General features: G+C 43.9%; 1 protein-coding gene across 24 annotated transcripts in view; it reads left to right on the top strand.

Annotated features, from left to right (window-relative positions):
* Positions 1–22,605, top strand: part of AKAP13 (A-kinase anchoring protein 13) — a 213,662-nt gene that overhangs the window by 100,094 nt on the left and 90,963 nt on the right. For 20 of the 24 annotated variants that reach the window (XM_065076595.1, XM_065076603.1, XM_065076593.1 and 17 more), the window contains 3 exons: positions 8,891–9,080; positions 12,425–15,326; positions 19,864–19,940. In XM_065076595.1, coding sequence (XP_064932667.1) covers positions 8,891–9,080; positions 12,425–15,326; positions 19,864–19,940 — 3,169 coding nt within the window. Of the gene's footprint in view, positions 1–8,890; positions 9,081–12,424; positions 15,327–15,435; positions 16,099–19,863; positions 19,941–22,605 lie in introns of those variants that run through there. The other 4 variants (XM_065076611.1, XM_065076608.1, XM_065076609.1 and 1 more) reach the window with 3 other exon arrangements.

Raw genomic sequence — 22,605 nt, 5'->3', positions numbered from 1 at the left:
TAAATATAGTTATGTTCTTCTTTTGCATTGCACAGTGTTCTGCTTCCAGGTGTCTCTTAAAGCCCAAAGTGAGTCACTGTAATATCAACTAATTAAGACAAACCTTATGCAAACACAAGTGAAAAAGCTTTTCTTCCAACAAGCACAGCTGCCCAAAAGAGGGGAGCTAGCAGGCTTCCTGGTGGTAGCTGATGTTGTGTTCTTACTTTGTAGACTTGGAGTTTTTTGGTTAAACGAAATAATGAAAATTGTATTGAAATAAGGTAGCATCTTGTAAAGAATACGTATCTTAGCAGTACAGGTAAAATATTTAGGCAAGAATTAATGCAAATATTTAACAGCAGAAACTGTTCTCTTTTGAGTGGTCGTGAGAAGCAGCCAGACCTTACTCTTAGCATTTACTGCAGTGTTTAACAATGAATCCCTCCGAAGATGACAAGTTATTTTTGAATAGCAAATGTTTGGAGATCTAGCTTTGAAAGCCAAGGCTAATAAAGACAAAGAGCTTAAATAAGTCTCAAGGGGGCTATTTGTAAAGGAGAAAAGATTTGGTCTGCATGCGTGTTATTCTGATGCCTGGTTCTCTTAAGCTTCTTTATTAACTTTGTTTTTCCGAATTGAGTTTTCACATACTTGGGGTTTATGTTGAGTGACTCAATGTCATGTTTAGGAGTCTGCTGTGTCGTCCACGTTATCACGCAACATTTCTTCATTACGAGTTGCAAATTTTTTTGCTTTCTGTAGTTATTGGGCAGAAAGGTCAAAAATACGATCTCTGTTGCTGGAGTGACTGCATTTAAGTTCGTCTTCATCAATTCTGTCAACCATATGCAAAATAAGGGTGAAAGAGAAGGTGCAGGGTAGGGCAGGAGCTGTTCTTTAACCTTTTCTTTTGGTACCGTTGGCTGGGATTAACACTGTCATAATCTCTGAATTTTTTCTCCATCGAGTTCAATGGTCACGCTGTGAAAACACACAAGTCACTTGCAGACTGTCTTGTAAAACTGGAATGTGCAAATTCATCCTACAACTGCAGCAAAGTTATCCAGGGTGACTTTACATACTGTGAAGAAGCTTAAATTGGCCAAAACTTTATTATAGAAAGCTTAAGTTGGCCAAAACTTGGCTGTAGAGCACATTGCAGTTTGAATATGAGTAGAGCTGGTAATTTAAATGGGAAGTAAACAAAGCTATTCCGACAGCTATTAATGTATTTGGTGTGGTATTTCACAACCAGTTCTAATACTGGAATGGCAATTCTCTCTCACTGGGAAAAGGAGAGTACTTGGACTACCCGGCATTGCCCTGTGCCATTCACTTTAACTGTTGCTGCTGGTGTAAGCCCATGGATTTCTCTGCTGACCTTTACGGTTCTTTACTAGCAACTTCAGTAACGTTACCATCATGATCCCAGATCCCATTCTTCTTATGATATCCTTAAACTGTTCGTTATGGTCAGTTTTCCTTTTGGACTGCTGGGTGGAAATATAATGTATAAACATCTGACAGCCATGCCACATATCCCGTGACTATGAAAACCCTGCCATCTCCATGAAGCCCCGCAAACATAAATCTGTGGATGCTGGAAGTCGTGGACCCCTTTCTCAATGACTGGGATGGTGGCAAAACACTGTGCTACAAGCACCGTGTGACACGGTGGCATGACACGTGTGGAGGGTGGCGGCTGCAGAACCGACACATCCTGATTCCCCAGCAGAGATTTTTATTGTGCGTAGTGCTTTCTACAATGAGATGGGATCGAGACTTGCAAATTCCCATTGCGAGGAGAAATATTGAGTTTCAAAATATAGACAAGCAGCCAATTTCCGTGAATGGAGTACGTATCATTTATGTGCTGTCAAAACACAATGGATTCTGTACCTCTTTTCTGCACTCTGCTTCAGCGCATGCTGTATAATCCATGCACGTAAATTTGGCACGCAACTCGTACCGCTCAGCAAAATACAGAGCAGCAATGCATGTTAGCGAGAGCCCGTACAAAGGAGTCATTATTTTTACAAGTAATTAAACTGCACTTTGCCAAATAAATGAATGCAGTGTGTTTTGTGATGCATTATCCTTGGGGGCATTTTATTGTTCACTTACTTGGTAATTTGCAGGACCCTGCATTTTACAATTATTCTCCCAGCCAGGAGCAGGAAGGGGTGAAATTTTGCTGTAATTAGGATACAGTCATTAAAAAGCAGACACAAAACCTCCTCCATTGTTGCAGTTTTGCTGGGGTTCAGCTGCAAAGCAGTTTGATTCAGCTGCCGTGTAAATATTTTTTGTCAAAAACTAATTACAGTGGTGACATTTTGAATTTCTGTTTATCAGCTGAGCTTTCCCTTTTCAGCTGTTTTATTTCTTCATGTAAAAAAAAAATGAAAGATGCTTCCAATTTAAATTTTGTGACCCTCGAAGTGTTCCTTTCTTTAGTTTTGAGCTTGTGCACCGACTCTTGCATCCTCTGGCAGGAAAGGTGCGTGTACTGCTTCTTTCCAGACCAAACTGAGGAGCTGTGATTGAGCACACGTAGATTGAAGCTGGTGAGCAGGATGCTGATAACAGTGTTTATTCATCGGTTGTATATCGTTCCTGAGGGTGCTTGTTTTATTTTTGAGATTAAAACTGTGCAGTGAACATTGTCCTGCAGTGCAAAATGAGTAGGATGGTGCATAAGGGCAGGAGTTTTTTAGGGGGCGGGGGGGAGAATATAAGTATTTTCTCTAGGAACGTACTTGTTTGCTTGGTTAATAGGTTTATTTTTAAAATACAAATTTAAATACAAATTTTAAATACAGTTTAAGTAAATAACTTGCATGAAAAAGCTTTGGAAACTAGGCAGGTTGCATGGACTTCTCTGAGTTTCAGCAGTTTCTGAGTCTGGCAGGAGCAAATTCCAAAGCGAAGGGTCGTTCCTTGGAGCCTGTAACTTCCCTGTGTTCAAACTGGGCAGCACTGGTGCAGGGCACTGGGCTGCTCCACTCATTAGAGCAGAGGCAGCAGAGCGTATTAAACAGGGGGCGGTAAACTCCGTGTGAGTAACTTGGCCTCTGCAATAGGACGGCTGCAGTTTGCAGTAGTCGATGTTTCCAAATGCAGTCCGGTGCGGTAACACAATCCGCCTGCCAGCTCCATGTTCTGCAGGGCTCTGTGAGGCAGGCGAGGAAAATGGCTCCAAGAAATAGCGAGTCTGTGGGTTTTCAGAGAAGTCGGAAGTGCCGTTTTTGTAAAACGCACAAACACTGCTTTATTTCTGATTGCATTTCTGCAGAACAGAGTTCTGTCTAGTAACCCAGAAGTATCATGTTGTTTTGGCTTTTTATGTTTTCTGTGAAACCAAATGCTTGTCATTCCCTCACAGCTGAGAGCAATTTATGCCCCCTGAAAAGGGGGAGTAAGAGAAAAGTAAAGCAACTAAAATCACTCTTGCATTTTTCTATTCCCTGCAAAGGAGAAGTTTCAGAGATGTAAGAGTCTCTGAGATTTTTACTCTGATATTAGTTTTGTTTCTGCTGGTTTCTCTGCTTGCTTATTGCTTTAAAGCAGTTCTGCACAGCTCTGGGATTGCTCTTCCTTCGCATCTCCAAGTGGCTCAGTGTGTGAAACTATAAGTCAGTACAAGACTATATTTCCAAAATTAAATTGATTTAATTAACGTACATGAGGAATAACTCGCTGGTAGCAGAAGGGTTTTAAGAACATTTTGCAATCCGTGATTATCACTTGCTATTGTTCTGATTTTACTTAAGTAATTGGTGAAGTCTGTGCTCTCATCTCTGTGGTGCCTCTCAAATGAGGAAGCTTTTTCAATAAACTCTACTTTTATAATTGAATACACTTTTCTGATACAGAGCTACAAGAGGATTTGCCTGGTATCTCATTTCTTTGTACTTTAGCAAGTCCTTTAAGTATGTGTTTTATTTCAGAAACATCTTGTTCATATTGAGGAGAGTGTTTAAGCATGGTCTTAAAATTAAGCATTTCTTTCAGTGCCCTGCTGAATCGGAATAATGGTTAAAGATGGACATTTTTCACTGAATCTTGGTGTTAGGTTGTTCCATTAAATTCAGTCTTTTTGTAGGTGAAGAGCCATCTGTGGTGCAGATGCTTTCCGAAATCTCTAGTTTCTTGGGGCTGGAAACGTGGGTTCAGCACCACATTGTGGGAGCTGTATGTAAACAGGGTGCTTATGCCCCTGAGAATGTATAGGCTGACACCTCCCTCCCCTTTCCTGTGTACATCTTTGCTTTTATTACAAGCTGGGGACTAAGTGTGCCAGGTTCCGAGTCTCCTCTTGGTTCTCCCAGTATTTGTTGAATGGGGAGCAGAACAGGACACAGCCAGGGACATGCCAGTGGCCAGAAGGTTGCCACCCCACTGCGCAGGTGATGATACACATATTTTAAATTTTATTTTTGGCTAAGCAGAATCAATGGCTGAAGAGTTTATTGAAGTAATGCTGATGCTTTTCTCTCTGTTCTTCCACCCCAAAACAAGCCACATCCTTCCAATGGCTATTTCGAATGCCAGGCAGTAGGTTTAGGGCATGGCTTGGAAAGGAGACCAGTTGACTTTATCTCTGTAAGCACTGACACAAGATTAACATTTGAAGGGGGACTCAAAGACTTTAGAAGAGCAATGAGAGAGGACCTGGTGAGAGATGCATGTGTTAAGAGAATGCTGTTTAGCTACAAAAGTGTGAGACAAACAGTGATCCAACAAGGTCTGGTATTGTGGCTGTGTATTCCTAAACTTCAAGATTTTAGTTTGAAACACCATTTTTTAACTGATCGTCCTGATTAGAAAGATGCTGAGGTGCTGTGGGTTTCTTCTGGTGTGGTGGGGGGACAGGGGAACCAGGTGTGAACGTTATGGAGGAGGAGGAGTCGGTGTTTCTCTCTTTCCACCTGCTCACCACTGCATGCTCCAGCTTTCACTGGTTTCCTACTGTGCTCCCACATCCCTGTGAAGACTTGTATTTTTATTTGTTGGCTCCCTCTTCTCCTTTTTTTGTGTGTATCCGCCCTTGAATACAGAATGAGTGAAGTGGCTTTGTATGGTAGAAACAGCTTTTAACTGTCTCTGATAACCCACTTGGAAATTGGAGGTCCTGAGGGATGGTGAGATATGGTAAGATATGAGAAAAAGATGATTCCCCCCCCTATAGCAATCCTGATGTGCAGCTGATCCCAAAAGTCATAGAAGCTGTAAGCCCTGAAGAGCCTTGTGTGGTTGGTGATTGTCATAGACCAGTGCCATTTCAGGATAAATTTAGAATATGTGGCTAAGTTATTTTCCAAAATGCTGGATACCCAGTTAGGATACTTGTATTTAGTCTCTAGAGCAGATCTGCTAGAAGTAGTGATGTTCCTGGTGGAATTGAGGTTTGAACAGATTACTGTAGAAGAAGACTGTAAAGTGTGGTGCCAGAGGCAGCCGAAGTGGTGGCTTCATCTTCAGGTTGTTACAGTCTGTGGCCACGCTTGTAGCACACAGGGATGTTCTGCAGAGACAAGTCAGAGCATGGCCTGAGAGCATTTTGGATGCTTGTTTGCTTCTCCTCTCGTCCCATTTGGGGCTGACATCCTTCTTTGAGCCACCTTTCTGTGGATGACGGACTGCCTGGTAAGGCTCTGCCATCAATTTTCCTTCTGGGTTTACCTCCATGGGACAGAAGAAGCAAGGACGGAGCTGGAGGACTTCTTCCAGGCTTTGTCAGTAGGATGTGACTTGATTGTGTCAAGGGTGGAGTTAATGAACCTTGTCAACCTTATCCTTGCTTTTTTAACCAAGCAACATATTTCCTTCTGCAAAAGTTGGGCTTGGATATGATGCCAATGGAATTTTTGGTTCACCGGTATAATTTCTATGTTTCTGTGGAAAGCTGTTGAAAGGAGAGGATGAGAAAGAGTTGACCCAGGATGGTTAAACCTCATAAGAAGCCAGATTTCCCTTTTTGCTGGCAGACTGCAGCAAACTGAATTTTTGTGCTGAACAGAAGCAGATTTTCAGACTTCTTGAATGCTGGAGTTTCTACGCACACTTTTGTTAATAAATCTTCAGTAAATATTTGCATATCTGTTTTTATCTGCTGGTAGACCAGATTGGGTATGCACTTCAGTACAACCACTACGTAAATTACTAATCTGTACAAAATAAACATCTTTCACAACCTGGGAGTACAAAATACATGACTACAAAACTTTTTTTTTTTCCCCCTGAGAGAAGGTGTGTTGTTGTCATCTCTCAGTAAATTGCAGTGAGAGGTGCAGGAGAGACACAAATGGTAAAGCTCAACATACAAAGACTAACTAGCAGGAGCATCTTCTCATGTGGTCCATGTGCCCTTGGAAGTGGTTGCGATTGCCTAAACATCAGAAATAGTGGTGTGCAAACAAGTTAAATCTTGTGAATACCTCTTTGTTCCCTCTGCTGGGATACAGCAGTGTATGAAAGGGATGATTTGAAGGAGTCAGTAGATTGAGACATCCACTACGTCTCTGCTTCATCTTGTGCAACATACGTAACTGCTAGCAAAAATGAGAGCTTGGAGTTGTTTGTAGTTAGCTGGATGTGAGAAAGATCTTGTTTTCTTTCAAGAGGTTTAAAGCCCTTTATAGAGTGTAACATAGATCGGCAGCTTGAATGTGAAAAGAAATTGCTGTCTTTGTGAGCAGAAGTGATTGTTTGATCCCTCTAGGCCGTGTGAAGGTGACAGATTGCAGGAGGGGTGCACATGCTCACAGCGTTGCTGGGAATTGTGCTTGCCTGTCATCTCCCTCCAGATTTTGAGGCTTTTGAAGTCTCCAAGGGTCTTTTAAGGCTCAAGTTGTGCAGGCTGCTTTGTGGGTGCTGATTTGAAGATGCTTGTAAGTGTACTTGAAGCTGATGAGAAAGTGGAGCAGACTCATCGCGCTCGGTTCCTTAGACCAGCTGATGTTGTCGCCATGAGTGGGTGAATATGGGTTTTGTGCTGACTGCCTCATTGTACTCTGAGAGTGGCCTTGAGTGCAGTAGTTTCTCATATATGACAGCTGAAAAGCAAAATACTCCAGACAGAAATGTCTGTGTTTTCTTGATAAAGGAAGGTCATTTCTGTAGTCACTTCTAAGGGCTCAGTTGACTTCAGTGCCTCCATGGATTCGTACTAAATCACCACCAGAAACTGAATGCTTCCTTCTGTTTTTCTATGGAAATATTGATTCTATTTAAATCAAGAGTGATTCTGCTGAAGTCAGTTGAGTTACATGGTGGTCGATGGTGGAAGACATAGGTTCACTTTGTCTGAATTTCATTGCAGATTTAGCCCAAAGTGAGCCATGGAAGGGGGCAGGTGGTTGTACTGGGGCAGAGCAAGGACAGCCGATGCCACCACTGTCACCTGCACAGGTTTCTCTGCTGTATGATGAACCGTCCAGCTGTTTCCCCACCCTGCTCTGCCCATGCCCATTGCCAATAGTGGTGCAGTTTGCTTGTTATGACTTTGCTTTCTGAATTGTGTGACTTCCTGGAGAGGTAGCCCTGCGGTTTGCTATGCAGGCTCTTGCCCATCAGAAGGGCTTGTGACTTGCAAAGTAGGAAACAAGTCGGCAAAGATGCTGAAATCTGTGTGTAATTTTGCCTGGTTGACAGTATACATTTGCTGTATATGTACCTTCTTGAATCCCTAATGATTTGTGTACAAACAGAGCTCTGTCCCATCTAGGGAAATCTGTAGCTATGCTGCAAAGGGACACCTGGAAATGCCTGTTGTGGCAGGGGCTGGTCTCAGTGATGAGGGGGGGACATGCTCTCAGCTGGGGCTAGCTCTTGGTAGATACATCTGTAGTGAAAGGAAAACAGAGCAATTTCCATTTCTTACATCCCTGAGAAGATGAGTTTAAGGCCCCTTTCTCATAATGTTCCTGCTCAGCTCCGCATCTCTCCAGGGGACAGTACAGTGCTCGGGAGGCTGCTGTCTGAGACGCTCTGTCCCGGGACAGTTTAATCCTCAATCAGCTCTGATTCAAAATGAAATCTGTAAACCTGAAGCTTTAGATGAACACCTTGATAAGGTGAATGTTTTCTCACTCCCGTAAAGCGGCAACAACACAACCTCTGTGCGGCTTGGTAAGACCTGAAGAGTTACTGCTTTGAGTCACAAGCCTGTGCAAAATCAGGGTGTGTAATCCAAAAAGAGATGACTGACTAGATATTTCTGTTGAATAACTGTAACCACTGAGTTATTTTTTCATTCTGATCTACAACAGCATTTTATTTCCTTTCTTTCCTTTTGATTGGTAAAAAGAAAATCTGTGACACTGCTGCAGAAGGACAGATGTCTCACAATATTGAGAACATCTTGCACAGAAGCAGTTTCACAAAGCAAGCTAAATTAATTTCAGGAATTAAAAAATTGCTACAATTTGATGGCTATTGGGTGTTTGTGAAGCAGCATGCTGGTTTTGGTGTAGAAGTTGTAGCTTCTGTATCATCATAATCCTCATTCCTTCTAACTTGTCCCTCTGCAGCTGTGTCTTTTGGGTGTCTGTTTTTTCTGCAACAGCTGCTTTGATGATCATCACCTGCAATAAACTCCATTTTAAAAAAACAATTGTTGTGCCCTTTCCTGCTAGTCTCTCATAGCGTGGGGGAAAAAAAAGCAGATCTCTAGCTGAGAAAGACCTCATGAAATAAAGCTTGTGGCTGTTATTAACTCTAAATCACATTAATTTTCAAGACTGAGAAGTGTGCGTGTGTATTTGTCTGTCTGGCCCTTGAGCCGGTGCTGTGTTTCATTCGGGCAGTTGATTAGATGACTGTCCAGAGTGAAGAACAGCGTGCGTGTCTTGCAATGCAGCATCCCTCCTCGCAAGCAGATTAACCTGAGTTTGTTTTCTTGCAGAGAGGAAGCCAAGGAACCGGAGTCCTGGAGCACCTTGTCTCACACCGTGCACTCGGGGGACTACAGCGTGAAGCACCACCGTGGGCTCAATGTTTACATGCTGACGGCTGAAGCCAAGGAAGGGACAGCAGCCAGCTTGGAGAGTGATATACGGCACCTTCAGATGCACATGCAGAGCCACCAGCACATGGTAAGGAAAAGGATGAGATGACGAGAGAGAAGCAGAGCTGGCTGGTTCCTGCCTTCCATGCAGCCCATCCCCTGGGGAGGACTTCCCACGAAGGCACCCTTCAGAGGTGTATTTACCTTGATTTTTCTTTGGATGTCATTAGCAAACATATTGGCAGACACCTACCTATTTCCTTCTCATCTGACCATGGGGAGACCTGATGAAGCTGTACTATGCAGAAAATTTTTTCTCTCTCAGAAGAGAAGCAGCCTTGGGACTGTGAAATGCTGGCTCTGCTTGGTCTTGTGTGATCTCTCTGCTCCTAGCTCCTGCTTTCTCTGTTAGGTTGGGACCTGCTTGGATGGGCAGGAAAACCTCCCTGGGGTTGGACTGTCCCTCCAGGGTGTCTGGCAGCCATCAGGCAGCATAAGGCAGGCTCTGGAGCGGGGCTGGGTTTGTTGGGGCTGTGCACAGCAGGTATGTCTCTGTTCAGATGGAAAGTTCAGGGTCAGAGAGGAGACTGAGAGGAATGTCTCTGGGGCAGGTGATGGAGAAAACAGCTGTTTCCTTATATAGGACTCGGAGGATGAGTGTCCATAGTGGTCCTCTTGCTGCGCTCCTCTTGGACCACAGGAACTGTGGGGCTTTGGAAGGGTTTCCTCTTGCTGCTTTAACATAGATGCCACAGGGACTCAGCTGGTGTGAGAAGGTGAAGCAGCAAGACACTTCAGTGCTGCTTCTCAGAAACATCCACACATCTTGCACAGCCAGCGTCACTTGTGAGTGTTCCTTCATCAGCTTGTACATCTACCATTATGGAGGTGTGGGATCTAGTTAACTGAATATTTTTGTTCCTTTAACGAAAGAAGAGGAGATTCGTTGTCTGCAGGCATTGCAGGGGGAGGAGACAGTCAGATGTATGGGATGTTCTGAGCCATTTTCACCCTTCCCTGGATGCCTGAGATTTACTTACTCCCCATCTCAACAGGAACTGTTGTCATGAGTAGCAAACCCAGGCTGTGAAATCACTACCCCTTTCCATCAAAAGACAGTAAAGCACAGCCAACATCCAGCTCGCTGCTTGTTTGCTCATATGAATGCCAGATGGGTACATTTTGCCTACAATGAAATCAGAAAAGGCTATGTTTAGACTTTTTCTTTCCAGCACTGTTTCACTTCACATCTAATCTGATTTGATTTTGGAAAGCAGCCCCGTAATTATTTCATTTAGGTTCATTTTGGGTCAGTTAAAAGACAGTTGGCTTCCTTTGGAGACGGCTCTATTTTTCAGGCTATCAGCAGAGTGACTTCACCATGAGGATGCTGGAGCTGCCACGGCCCCTCCTTTTGAAAAACTTGCTTGTTCCCAAGCAAGCGTCACTGATGCCTGTTTCTGTTCGTCCTGGCTGTGTTGTCTCTGTCTGTCCATCCTGGCTGGGAGCCAGCAGCATCATCTCTGTGCTCTGCTGCGGGGTTATAGCCACCAGACGGCTGGCACGCTGTTTGTTTGCCCTTTTTCTTTAAAAAAATTGCTGCAGCCTGCGGGTACCGCTGCACACAGAGCCCTGCATCCCGTCCCTGGTGCTACACGATGGATAGAGGTGCCATTCTGCCTGTCTCCCATGCTAACCCATCTTGGGATACCTCAAAAACAGGGAGCTCTGACATAGGTGACAGCACATATAGAAGCTGGGTAGCGGGATTATTTTAAGTTGGGGATTCATAGCAAATGACAGAAGTATGTTTAGTGGTCTGTGATTCAGTGGTTTGGTGGTGGTGTTCGTTGTTTGCAAACCTCTGAGTGTGGAGAGACAAGTAAACGCAATATCCTCAATGTAGAAGTGAAGATTTTAGCCACTATTTGTATATGCAATACCCAGAAGTTCTCTGTGATGCACCAAGTAACGTATTGGCCGTTTTAATATTCAGGGAGTAAATGGATATTTAAACTGGCTTTTTTGGGCATGAAATTCTATTTTTCTGAGAACTAGAGTCTTTGGCAAAATTTTCAGGGACTTGTCTAAGTTAGGCTTATAGGATGCTTGTATTTTTTGGTGTATTTTTACAAATAAATGCAAAAAAAAAAAATAAAGGATTGATATAGTTTATTAGAATTGTCTATTTGTGGAGAGTCACAGGCACTTATTGAGAAACCAGCGTGACCTCTGAAAGCTTATGGTGCAAAACCCTGAGCCTGGCACAGAAAATCAAGGGAGCTCTGTGGGGTGTCCATTGAAGGACTAAGGTTGCTCGTTAATTTAAGTCAGTTTCCTAAGATGTGAACATCGATATGCAGCAAAGAGAATAAAAAAAAAAAGATTATATTGGAACAGATGGTTCTTTTTAAGTGAAGGTTTGATTGTAACAAGCTACAAAGGCTTGGGGGATCCTTGACAAAGAAGATGATTTGGAAAGAAAATGCAGATTAGAGAGGAATTGAGTATGTTGCTACTGTTCCACCATAACACACACTTTAAAAAGTATGTAATCATTTTCAAATTTTAATTTCATTTTAGGAAGTAAATTTCAGATATTTCATTATGCATGCAATTCTTAGGAATAGATTAAATGATTAGTTCAGTCCTTGGAGTAGGTGACAAGTGGCGGTGTTGGGACATCATCAGCCAATTCCCATGTCTTAAGTGTCAATATAGAGAAAATACAGCAATGTTGATGTGAACTGGGGGGTGCCATTGGGCAGGGATCTGAAGTTGCTCTGAAACAGAATTTGCTCAAGCCCTTTGGGACTAGGGTGGTGTATATTTGTGTTATTTGGTAGAGTGATTTCTGCTGTTTACTGATCTGGAATTTAAGTGCAATCAATAAATATGACTACAGCTGCTTGAAGAGCACTTACAAAGATTACTGTTCTTCTCAGTGGTGGCAAGTGGTGTAAAAAGCGGGTAGAGTGGCAAATTTCAGCTTTAGTGTGTTCAGACTGGCTGTTAGGAAAAACTTAATGGGAGGGTGGTGTAGCATGGGAACAGATTGTCCAGAAAGGTGGTGGGTGCTCCATCATTGGAGGTTTTGGGGATTTGGCAAGATACAGTCATGGCTGACCTGATGTCACATTGGCGATAGTCCAGCTTCAGGCAGAAGGTTGGACTAGATGACCTCCAGATGCTCTTTGCAACCAACGTTTCTGTCATTCTAATGATTTCACTATTACTGCATAACAAAATCAACACTTAAAATACTCACCGGAGTATGTTTGTAACTCTGTCCCAGGGGACACCAGGTAGAGGTACAGAGGGAGCAGGAGTCGCATGGAATAGGATTATGTAGATATCGATCTTGTATGTGGTGGAGACAGGGTAAATGTGTGACAAAGCAAAGTAACTTTTTCTTTTTTGGTCTTTTTACAGAGTTTAAGGCAGCGGACACAGCCTGTACTGGGAGATTCTGGAGACAGCTGTGCTGAAGGAGCAGAACCAGATGGTCACCCAACCACTGCTTCTCAGAAAGCAGAAGAAATGACCAGAGAAGGAAGGCAGGAAAGTCCATCTGATCTCGTTCACCTGGACATTGGGCAGCTCTCAGACCAAACCCACCAGGAGGAGAAAGACAACAGCAGGAGTTTGGGAGCTTTTAATGATGCACCAAATGACTTGCTGAGCCTGGAGGATGCAGAGAGCCCAGAGTGCTTCTGTGAAAGTAAAAATACAGCGATGTTGAGTAAAAAGGAAGAGGAGGGGCCAACCTCTGCTGGAGGCTCTGGGACTATATCAGATGAGAAGGAATGCACAGCGAGCCCCTGTGCAAGCGTCAGTGGTGCCGTAAACCTTCCATCCTGTGGAAATACAAATGAGGAAGCTGGAATGACATCTGCTGGAGTTGGTTTGGATCAAGCCGGCTTGTGCAGTAGAGATAGTCCCCATCAGGAAGCGCAGGCTGGGGAGGAGCGTGCGGCTGACAGTGCTGTTACTGTGGTTGAAACTGCAGTTGAAGCCCCAGCTTCCTTGGAGGGCGTGGATGTGGCTATGGGCCAGACTGAATGCAAGAACTGTGCAGGGGCGGCTGAGAGGGCTGCGGGCCAGCATCAGGTAGAGGATGGGATGGCTGAGGCTGGTGAAAGGAGGACTGTGAACCGAGAAGAGCAATCAGCAGCTAAGGAAGAGTCAGCCAGTGCTGCTCAGCCATTACTTGGTGGTTTTAATGGCAATGAGTGTGCAGATGGGGAGCATGCAAATGTGGGATTAGTACCAGCACATGACGGTACGAATACAGACGGTGGCACTGGCGATGTCTCCATTGACCTTTGCAAGGCCGGCAGTAACAGAGAGACTGGAAAAGATGTGTGCACTCATCAGGTAAACAGTGGTTTCTTGGAAAGCCAAGGTGATACCCATGTCGTGGCAAGGCAAGAAGTTACTGCGAGCGCTGGGGCAGTGTTGCCAGCATTGAATGGGGTGAAGGTTCCCACGTGTGCATCAAAACCTGGTCCTGGTTCGGAAATCCATGGCAGTGGGGAGCGAAAAGGGCAGGTGGAAGCGGATTGCACAGATGGGAAGTCCAGCTCACCCTCACTGCAAGACACTGCAGAGACTGATGGCCCTAATGCTAAACCTGAAAACAATGATGTTGGTGGATCTAATCAAAGCAGTGCAGAACCTGCGGGTTGCCAGGAGAGTGGTAAGATTACTGAACGTGTGGCCAAAGTAATGGAGGGCAGTGAAGCCTATGAAGAGGAGCCAGCAGGAACTGATACCAGCAGCAGCAGAGACGGAGGAAGCGCAGATTCTGCAGCCAGAGCTCAGGAAGTTGCTCAGTGTCGCCCTTCTGCTGATCAGACTGTCCTTAACGATGAAATGGGTGACAGCTTAAAGCCGGACGCTGCTCAGGAGAGCAAACATGAGCCTGCATCAGTCCCTCTGGAGGATTTGAGAATGTGCCTGGCAGAAAAAGAGCCTTCACAAACCAAAACGGAGAGAACAGAAAGTGCTTTGGAGCAGGAGGGGCTGAGCGACAAGATGAAATTGCTCACTCCCCTGCCCAGGGGAGAGGGACCCGCTGTGAGTCAGGAGGGAGATGCTGCAGTGGCACCTCCCGGGCAGGAGGCAGCCCCGCAAGGTAATGACCCTGGATCAGCTCCGTGTGCCAAGGGCGCAGACTGTGTGGAGGATAATTTAATAGGCACACCCTCTGTAATTCATAATGAAGAATCTAAACAAAACCAGGAAGTGGTGGCGGCACTGGCAGGCGTGGCAGAGCTCACCCGGCAGCATGGTGGGGAGCATGGCAGGGTAGCTGCCGGAGCTGGCTGTCCTGGTGACCATGCTGAGGACAAGGGCTTTCCAGAGCAAGGCTCCTCACAGCAGGCTGCAGGAGGCAAAGCTGAGGCTGACAAGGCTTGTGCAAGTGGCAGTGAGCAGGTTTTATCGGAGGAACTTCTTGCTTCTGTTGTGAGACCATCTGTCTGCAGTCAGGTGGGGCCTGTGGCAGGCAGCGACGATGTGGATGCTGGGCTGAAAGGGAAGGTCTCTGCCAAAGAAATGTGTGAGACCAGGGCGGCGGATGCAGAAGGCACCATGCATGGACCCACAGTGACATGCAAGTCACCGGGTGAGAACAGTGACTCTTGTCCAGGTGCAGGGCTGAACCCAGAGCATGATCCCAGCCAAACACAACAGCAAATCTCCCCATGCAGCAGCACCCCCGAGTTCAAGGATGCTTCACAAATGGGAGCCCCTAGTGATGCCTGTGGGGGTAAGGAAGTGTTGAGACCGGTGGCAATGTCCCCTGCTGCAGTGTATTCAGAAGAACAGGAGGACATGGAAAGCGTGCTGCCACGGGCAGCGCTTCAGCCCATCGCAGAGGAGCCCATGTGCGACAGCGACTCCAGCACCGACACTGTCTGTCCGGCCGGTGAGAGCAATGCTGGTCCTTCCACGAAACCAGCTCAGGGGAACATCTTGGCTGAGCCCGATGGACAGCAAAGTCGAGCTGCACCTGAATTGCCCTTCTTGCCGTGTTTGTGCCGTATACATGCTGTTGAGTCACTGGAAAATGTGGGAGTAAAGAGTTTGGTTTCAGCAGATGATGGCTCCTCTCTGGATAAAGTTCCTAAAATGGTAAAAAGTTTCGATGCAGTTGTTTTTGCAGCAGAGACACCTTTTTCCCCTGAATTACCAGCTGTGGAAAAATTGGGGCTTGACACCCAGCCTGCAGTGGATGTGGGAGCCAGCCTTAACGGAGAAGTGGATTTAAGTTCTTCGAAAAAGAAGAGGAATGTCAGCCCAGCAGTGCAAGGAGCAGAGCCTGTTACAGGTAGGAAAAATCAGTTGCTTTCCTACTTTTTAGTTTTTTCTTTGTAGATGTGTCTCTAGCATCTCGTCAGCAAAGGAAATAAGTGCAGGAGGCCTGCCTTGCAGAGGAAGTGTGGATGTTTGGGGTTTTTCTTCTCAGAAAGAAGTAATCCGACGTTATATATTAAAATTCTCAGTTCAAATGCATGTTGCTTGGCTTGCGCTGGGTGTAAGGATGGGACATCATCTATGAATATGTGCAGAAGAATTTCTAGCATGTGAATCCTCCCTGGAGCAGGAATGAATGGGAGGGAGCTATTTGGGTTACTGTATCTTCGAGTTACATGCTTTCATGTTGGCCTGAGGGTTTAGTTCTTTAGTGCTTTTCCTTTGCTTCTCCCTTGTATTTTTGCTAACGTGGAGTCAGTGGATGCAGCAGGGCCCTCCTGAATTTTCTTTGCTCATCTACTTGAAACAGCTGCCGGTGTCATTCTGAACTGCGCAAAGCCACTTCCTACTTGGTGGTATTAGGTCATTTAAAAAAGCCAGCAAGCCCTACCCCCACCGCCTTTTCCGGGCTGCACGGCTTTTTTGTCGGGCAGAGCAGCCGGTGGTGTTTTCCAGTGCATTTAAGCAGTACTGGAACTCAGATGATGAGTTTTGCTCGCTGCCATCAGCTGGGAAGCGGGACCGGCATTCCCCGTGGATAAGTGTTGATGAGGGAGAGCGGTGGGACTTGGACAGCGTAGACATCTGGAGCTTGTGCGACAGGAGCTAATAGAAGATGTCACCAGGTAACTCCAAAAAGGGAAATAAAGTGATAAATTGAATGAAAGAGAAATGGGTTTGTTGCTCCAGCCTGGAATTAAATCATGGGTGAATTTGCTACTGAAGTGTGGAGCTAATCTGATCTTTATACTCCACCTGTTTAGGCAGCTGTTAATGGAAGCAGCTGAACTTTTTCAGTTGCCATTTTTTTTCTTTGCTATGAGAAAATGATACAGTGCCTCTCGCTTTCCCGGCACTGAATAAACAAACAAACAAACCATTTAAACAATTATTTTGAAATCTCTGATTATATAAATCATGAAGTTGTAAATCTGTAAAGCTGTTTCACTGCTTTAGTGCTGGGAGCTCTTTCTTCTAGGTGCAGAATGGGCTGATGGCAGAGGATTTGTTCTGTGATAGCACAATAACCGGGGGCAAGGGAAAGGATTGTTTTTTGGGGGGGGGTCAGTGGTGGGTCCAGCAAATCCCTTTTTTGTTTAGTTCAGAATTTTTAGAAAGTTTATGTTTCAGGAGATAACCAGTAAACTTTAGGCAGGAGATGACTAGTAAAAAAGTAGTAAGATGTAAAGGTGGATTAGAAAGCTGTTTTCAGAGAAAAAACAAACAAACAAAACCCACCACAACAACTGTTTAGGTGACAGATTGACAGTTCAATGGGGTGGGAGTGGCTGTAAGGCAAAACCTCCTTTCTTCTGGGAGCCTCCTGCTCTGCTGGCTCTGGCCACACAGTCCAGGTCTTTATCTCTGGTTGGATTCTTGGAGGCATGACATTGTCTAGGCAAGGTTTTAAAAGGAGAAGTGACTAAACAGTCCAATAAGATAGTTACTGCAGCAGGAGAAGTAATATTAAGGCATCGTTCTGTGTTAGGGTGTGGAAAGGGGGGTGGGGGGAAGGAGGTGATCCTGTTACAGATTTAAAATGTATAAGGATTTAGGGCTAGAAGGTCTTGGAATACAACGGAAGATCTGTTCATTTGCAGTGGGATGCTGCACAGCGCAAACTTTCAGCTGAAATATCTGCTCTTGAAGAACTTCAGATTGCTCTGAGGCAAAATGTTAGGGAAGCCCAAATAAAATAGTAGCTTAAAGCAGAGAAAAGTGACTGCTATGAATTGTAGCACACCATTTGAAATATTGCTGAAATTCGCCTCCTATAAGGCGGCATCTCGAACTCTGATATGGCAGCAATTCAAGAGAACAGATTTATTATTTATTATTATTGTTGCTGTGTACATTTCTCATGTCTATGTCTAAGCTTTGGGTGGCGTGTTTTGTTTACTAGTCCAGTGGCACCCTTTAATTCTTTCCGTCAATTCTTCCTTGCTGTGTCAGTGCTGGGAAGTTTTCCCTGCAGCCTGGGTTTGTACAGAGTATTTTGTAGCGGTGAAGGAGTCGTCAGTGCTCAGAATGAATCAGATCTTTTTTCGATACACTTACAATCAAGCCTTCCCAAAGGAAGTGTAGGTCACGAGGCTGTTTCTCAGAAACGTGTGTGGTTGGAGGGTTTCATTGTCATGCTAATTTGTCAGAGATGTAATGGGCTGATAATTGCTGTTGCCCTTACTCCAAATCATTGAGCTTTCCAATTTTTTTTTAATTTATATATTGAAATTGCTCCCAAATATATACCTGGTTATCTCATTGCCTCTTCTTAGTTTCAGCCTACCCCCAAAACAGGGACCTCAAAGGGGTAATTCTTTATCCAGACAGATATCTAGACAAAGATCACAACCTGGAAGGATGATGATGAAGCTGGAAGATCCTACTTTAATAAGGCAGCTCCTCATGCTATTAGCTTTGGACTCAGAACTGCATTACAGCAGAGTAATGGTTTCTTCAAGCACATTATTTGCAAGTCAGGCAGATATATGCTACTCATTAAAAAAGCAGACAGTTAGGATATGAAATCATACCACAGTAGACAGACTGGGCGAGATGGCATGTGTCTGTGCTGACAAAACACCTCTGAGTAGATGCAGTGTCTTGTCAGAAAGCCACCCCAGCAAGATTGTGTTGTATGGTTGGGGTTTGGCATCTTAACAACTACTGTAACCACTGCTTACTAGCTGCTCTTCTGGGAGAAGTATCCCAAGTGTATGTCTTGTAGATCTCAGCATTTAAGGAAAACATTCATTTCCAGATAGAAGAACATCACCTTATTTTGAATTTTGCCAGTCTTCACCTCATTCTCCTCAATGGCATTTTCCCAATGGAAAAGCACTTCCTACAATTTCCTTTGTCTGGTAGAGCAGCAGGATGAACTGATAGCAGATGTCACTGATGATACCATACGTGTGATAAGGTGCTCTGTGCCTAGAGACCTCTGTGATTGCATTATAGTGCTTTTCATTTGGAATATGTTTCTTAATAGAAGTTTAGGAAGAAGTGGCAGAGTGCAAAAATTGTCCCCTTGAATTTCATGCAGAGGATACGTGGCTTGGTCCTCCGGTTCTTAGCCAGCATGGAGTATCACTACACTGCTTGCTTCTCTCCTCCTCAGTGCACCAGAAATTTCTTCCTTGCGTGTTCCATCTTTGGATAAAGATTTCAGCCATCACGTCATTGCCACAACCCTGAGCAGATCTTGTCACAACCATGGTCTCTGCTTTGACAGCAAATGGAACTCAGAGAAATTTATAGCTTTACCTCTGATTTCTGAGAGTCCACCCACGAACTCATCTAATTGAGACAAAATCACACCAATTTGACTTAATGATGTTGGATAAGTTTGTCAACAGAACATTGCAAAACCAGATAGTCCCAAAATCAAGGGTAGACTTTAATGCTAGTGGAAGACCATTGGTGGCAGTTGTTACAGCAGTTTCCCGTGAGGATGGGAGGCTTCTCTTGCTGAATCCCTGAGCGGGTAAACTCGCTGCAAATGTACATGGAAGGTGTTGTCATCCATCCAGTGTTTGTTTTTAGTAGAAACAAGGGAGGGAGCAGGATTAGAGGGGGGTTTAGCCCTAACACAGCCGCTCTCCAGCTGGGTGGCTTTGGTCAAATCACTCCTCTAAACATATCGTGTGTGTTTCACGAGAGTCATTAGCTTAGGGTTGAAAGAGTATCAGGACATTGACTTCATGCCAGGGAAAGGTAGACAGAAGGGGGAACCCCTGGGGAAGGGTGACTAATGAAAGCTTTGTCGGGCAGAAAAAGCAGCTGGGACATGATGATTGTAGCACTGAGGTGGTGACACCATCACGGGAGCATGAGGAAGGGGAAAATCAGCTGGGACTTTATAAACTGTGTAAAGAGTTTGCATTCCTAGTCCAGAGACATAATCATTGTCCTTAAGGCAGTGCAAGTGGGCTTTATCTTCTGATTTTTTTTTTTTCCAATGCTTAATATACCAGTGACAAGGCTGGTTTCTTGCTTTCTCTTCTTGTTATGATAAGAAGAAAAACAGAAAAAAAAATTGGTTCTTTTAACTAGATGAACAGGAGCCAAGAAAACACATGGGCAAACACATGCAGCTGTGTTCAACTTCACCTAGAGCTTTTTAGGAGTTTCACCCTCTGCTTGCTGCTGTTTCATAGCTTCCTTCAATCCCAGACACGATAATTCTTAAAGCTAATAACAAACAAGCAGCAAAGTCGGGAATGAAACCAGATGTTGCAAGTCAAATGGACTTGTTGAAGGGGTTTTGGGGTTGGGCTTTCTTTTTTTTTCCTCTTTTTTTGAGACTGGTTTGAATAAACAGAAAAATACCAGCAGCGCTGAAAGAAGTTTGTTTTAAAATTGCTTCTGCAAACCGTCTGTTTTCACAGGGAAGCTGGAAATGAAAACTGAAGACGAGGTGAATTTTCTGAAAGATCACAACGGGAGCACAACCCACGAAGAGGCGGTGAGTGCCACTTACACATCGTCACCTTGTCTTTTTCTGTGCTTTTTAAAGAAATGCTGCTGCGGCTGGCCACCTAACCGGCTGGTTTCCTTTCTGTAGCCTTTGCAAAGCCGAATGGCGTCTGTCACCGTGACGTTGCCTTAGTCCTTTAAAAATAGCATGGGCTTTTGAGACTATGCTTTTTTCCTACCACTGGGTTAAGCCGTATTTATTTCTGTCAGTTGTAGACATAGAGGTTGACCCAGCATGCTCGTTGTGAGGCAGGGTTGTACCAAGATTTGTGTATAATTTGACAAAAGCGATGCCCCATGTGCACTTGGGGTTGGCGATGCTGCGTGGTCCTGGCGAGGTGCTCCGTCCCCTCTCAGGCTTTGTCTCTCCAGGGAGTTTTTGGCAGGGGGGACCATGGCCAACTGGTGTTGGTGTGTGCACAGACTCCAAGGTCCAAAGGCATCGCTGGCTGTGATTGTTAGTGCTTTTGCTGGAAGAAAAATTAATAATAGTAAGACGTACAAGGATCAAATGTGGAGGGAAATCCCATATTTCCTCATAAAGGTGAAACAGTATAAAAATGTCATGCCAGGGATCAGAAATCAGTCGGTATTGTTTTCTATTACTTGTGCTTTGCCATATTTAAGGACTGTCTATGATTAAAAAAAAGTGAATATTAGGCTTGACAGGAATGTAATTTTTGTTTAAATCTCCTTTAATACATATACTCCTCTGTCAGGAGCTGGGTTTTTCAGTCTTACCTTTCTTAACTAGATTTGCATTTGCTCCTATATTATATATATATTATTCTTTCTGAAAAGGCAAGTGATGTGCAAATGCTAAATTGCTCACAGCCTCTGTTGGTGCATGTTGCCATTGAGCAGCTGTGTTTGTTTGTTAGTGTACCATTATAACGCTGTTAAAAAAGAAAATATTGCTGGGATGAGTTAATATTATAGGGTGGAGCACCAGAAAACTTTGCTCATCCCACAGTAAAACTCTTCAGGCAGCAGAACAGTCTTGCCAAAGCTTGTAATAAAATCAGGTTTATTTTGTTTTTAACAAGTTAAGGCTTAATTTCTGTAGCTGATTGCTTGGTGAGTTAACCACAGAGTAGAACAAATAAGTTTACAATCTAAAATTTGTGCTGCCTTGATAAGTAAGTCTTTTGTTACTGCGATGCGTGAGCATAAATATTATGATGGTTTTTTTCCCAACCCTTTATTGATAAAGGTAATTTTCATGACTAGTAGTTAGGTATCTGGTAGTAAAGAAAGATACAATTAGAAAATGCACATTAGGGCACTGCCTTTTCCTTTCAAACTGGCAAAAAAAAGAGAAACATGTTTAATTTGTCTTTCTTTTTGCAAGTTTTACACACTTTTTAAAAAATTTTTTTCTTTTTTTTCCTTTTTCTTTTTTTTTTTTGTCTTTCTTTTTTTTTAACTTTTATGGGGTGTATGCTTTCTTCTCTTCTCCTTCTCCCCCACCAGCCTGTCAAACACCTCTGTAGAAATCTGGCTTTTCTGGTGCAGGAATGGGAGTGCCAGGGGAATGGAAAGTTTGCTGCAGGACTGACAGGGTTTCCTGTTGCTAAGTTCAACAGAAACAACATAACAACTGCACTATATTAAGGTCGTTTAAAAAAAAGTCAATGGAAGACTTATAAATAGAGCTTAATTCACACGTGTAGGTTGGGTAGGGAGGTGGCCAGTGAAAGCCATCCCCAAAGCATGCATCTCCTGTTCTGCTTTATTAATATTTAGTGCTGACTCTTTTGTAGCCAGAAGTCTTTCAGGTTCTCATTCCCTTCTCATTAGAGAGCCATTTTGTGGTTAGTAAAAGCATTTTCCTTAACTTCTGGCAAATAAAAATGTTGTTGCTTGCACCTGATCGGGAGCTGCAGGTATTTAGCAGTCTCACTGGTGCTGTCAGTAGCTTTGGACCTTGGGAACTGCATTAACTCTTGTTTTATGGGTAAGAATTTTGCACAATGTTACTTATAAACACACAATGTAGAAAGCTGCTTTTATGCACAGACTGTCAAAAAGAAATGTTTTGGAGTCTAAAAAGTGCAACTTCTTGTATAGTGTAATTGGGCTGAATAACACTAAGCTTGAGTGCACTGGAAAGAGATGGGAGAAAAATCCTTCTTGTGAGTTGATTTCTGAAGGCAAATTTATCTGAATTTGTGATGCCAACAAGCATTCTCTGGTTTTACATGTATAAGTTTGCACATGCTTTCCCTGTAGTTGCTTCAGAAGACTTTGCATGAGAGAGGCTCTTGTGCATGTCATGGAAAAGCTGCAGCTGAAAAGTGTTTAGGAAAATAATGGTTTGTAGGCTTATAAGCACTGAAAAGAAAATAATGGAAAAATGTGTTTTCCAATTAAAATGGGGGTTTTAAGTGTCTTTTTCTTAAATCTCCAGAATATTTTCACAGAGGTTGCATTTGTTTAGCTACAGAGATTCTGTAACCAGAATTTCCCAAGCCCCTTTCATGTTGGGCAGTGGGTGCTCATCTGGCTGGAGACTTGCCTGGTCCTTATCTTCCTGCTTTGTCTGGGGATCTGGAGTAGAGTTGGGGCAATAACTTGATCCGATCTATTAAAATTAGACTTTAGCATTTTTTGAATTGAATAACTTTAGATTCTTAACTCTGCTGAGAACTCTG

The sequence above is a fragment of the Columba livia genome, chromosome 11, assembly GCF_036013475.1.
Source record: "Columba livia isolate bColLiv1 breed racing homer chromosome 11, bColLiv1.pat.W.v2, whole genome shotgun sequence".
NCBI classification, from domain to species: Eukaryota; Metazoa; Chordata; class Aves; order Columbiformes; family Columbidae; genus Columba; species Columba livia.
The sequence above is the reverse complement of the archived record's forward strand: the minus strand, read 5'-3'. Positions and strand labels throughout refer to the sequence as shown.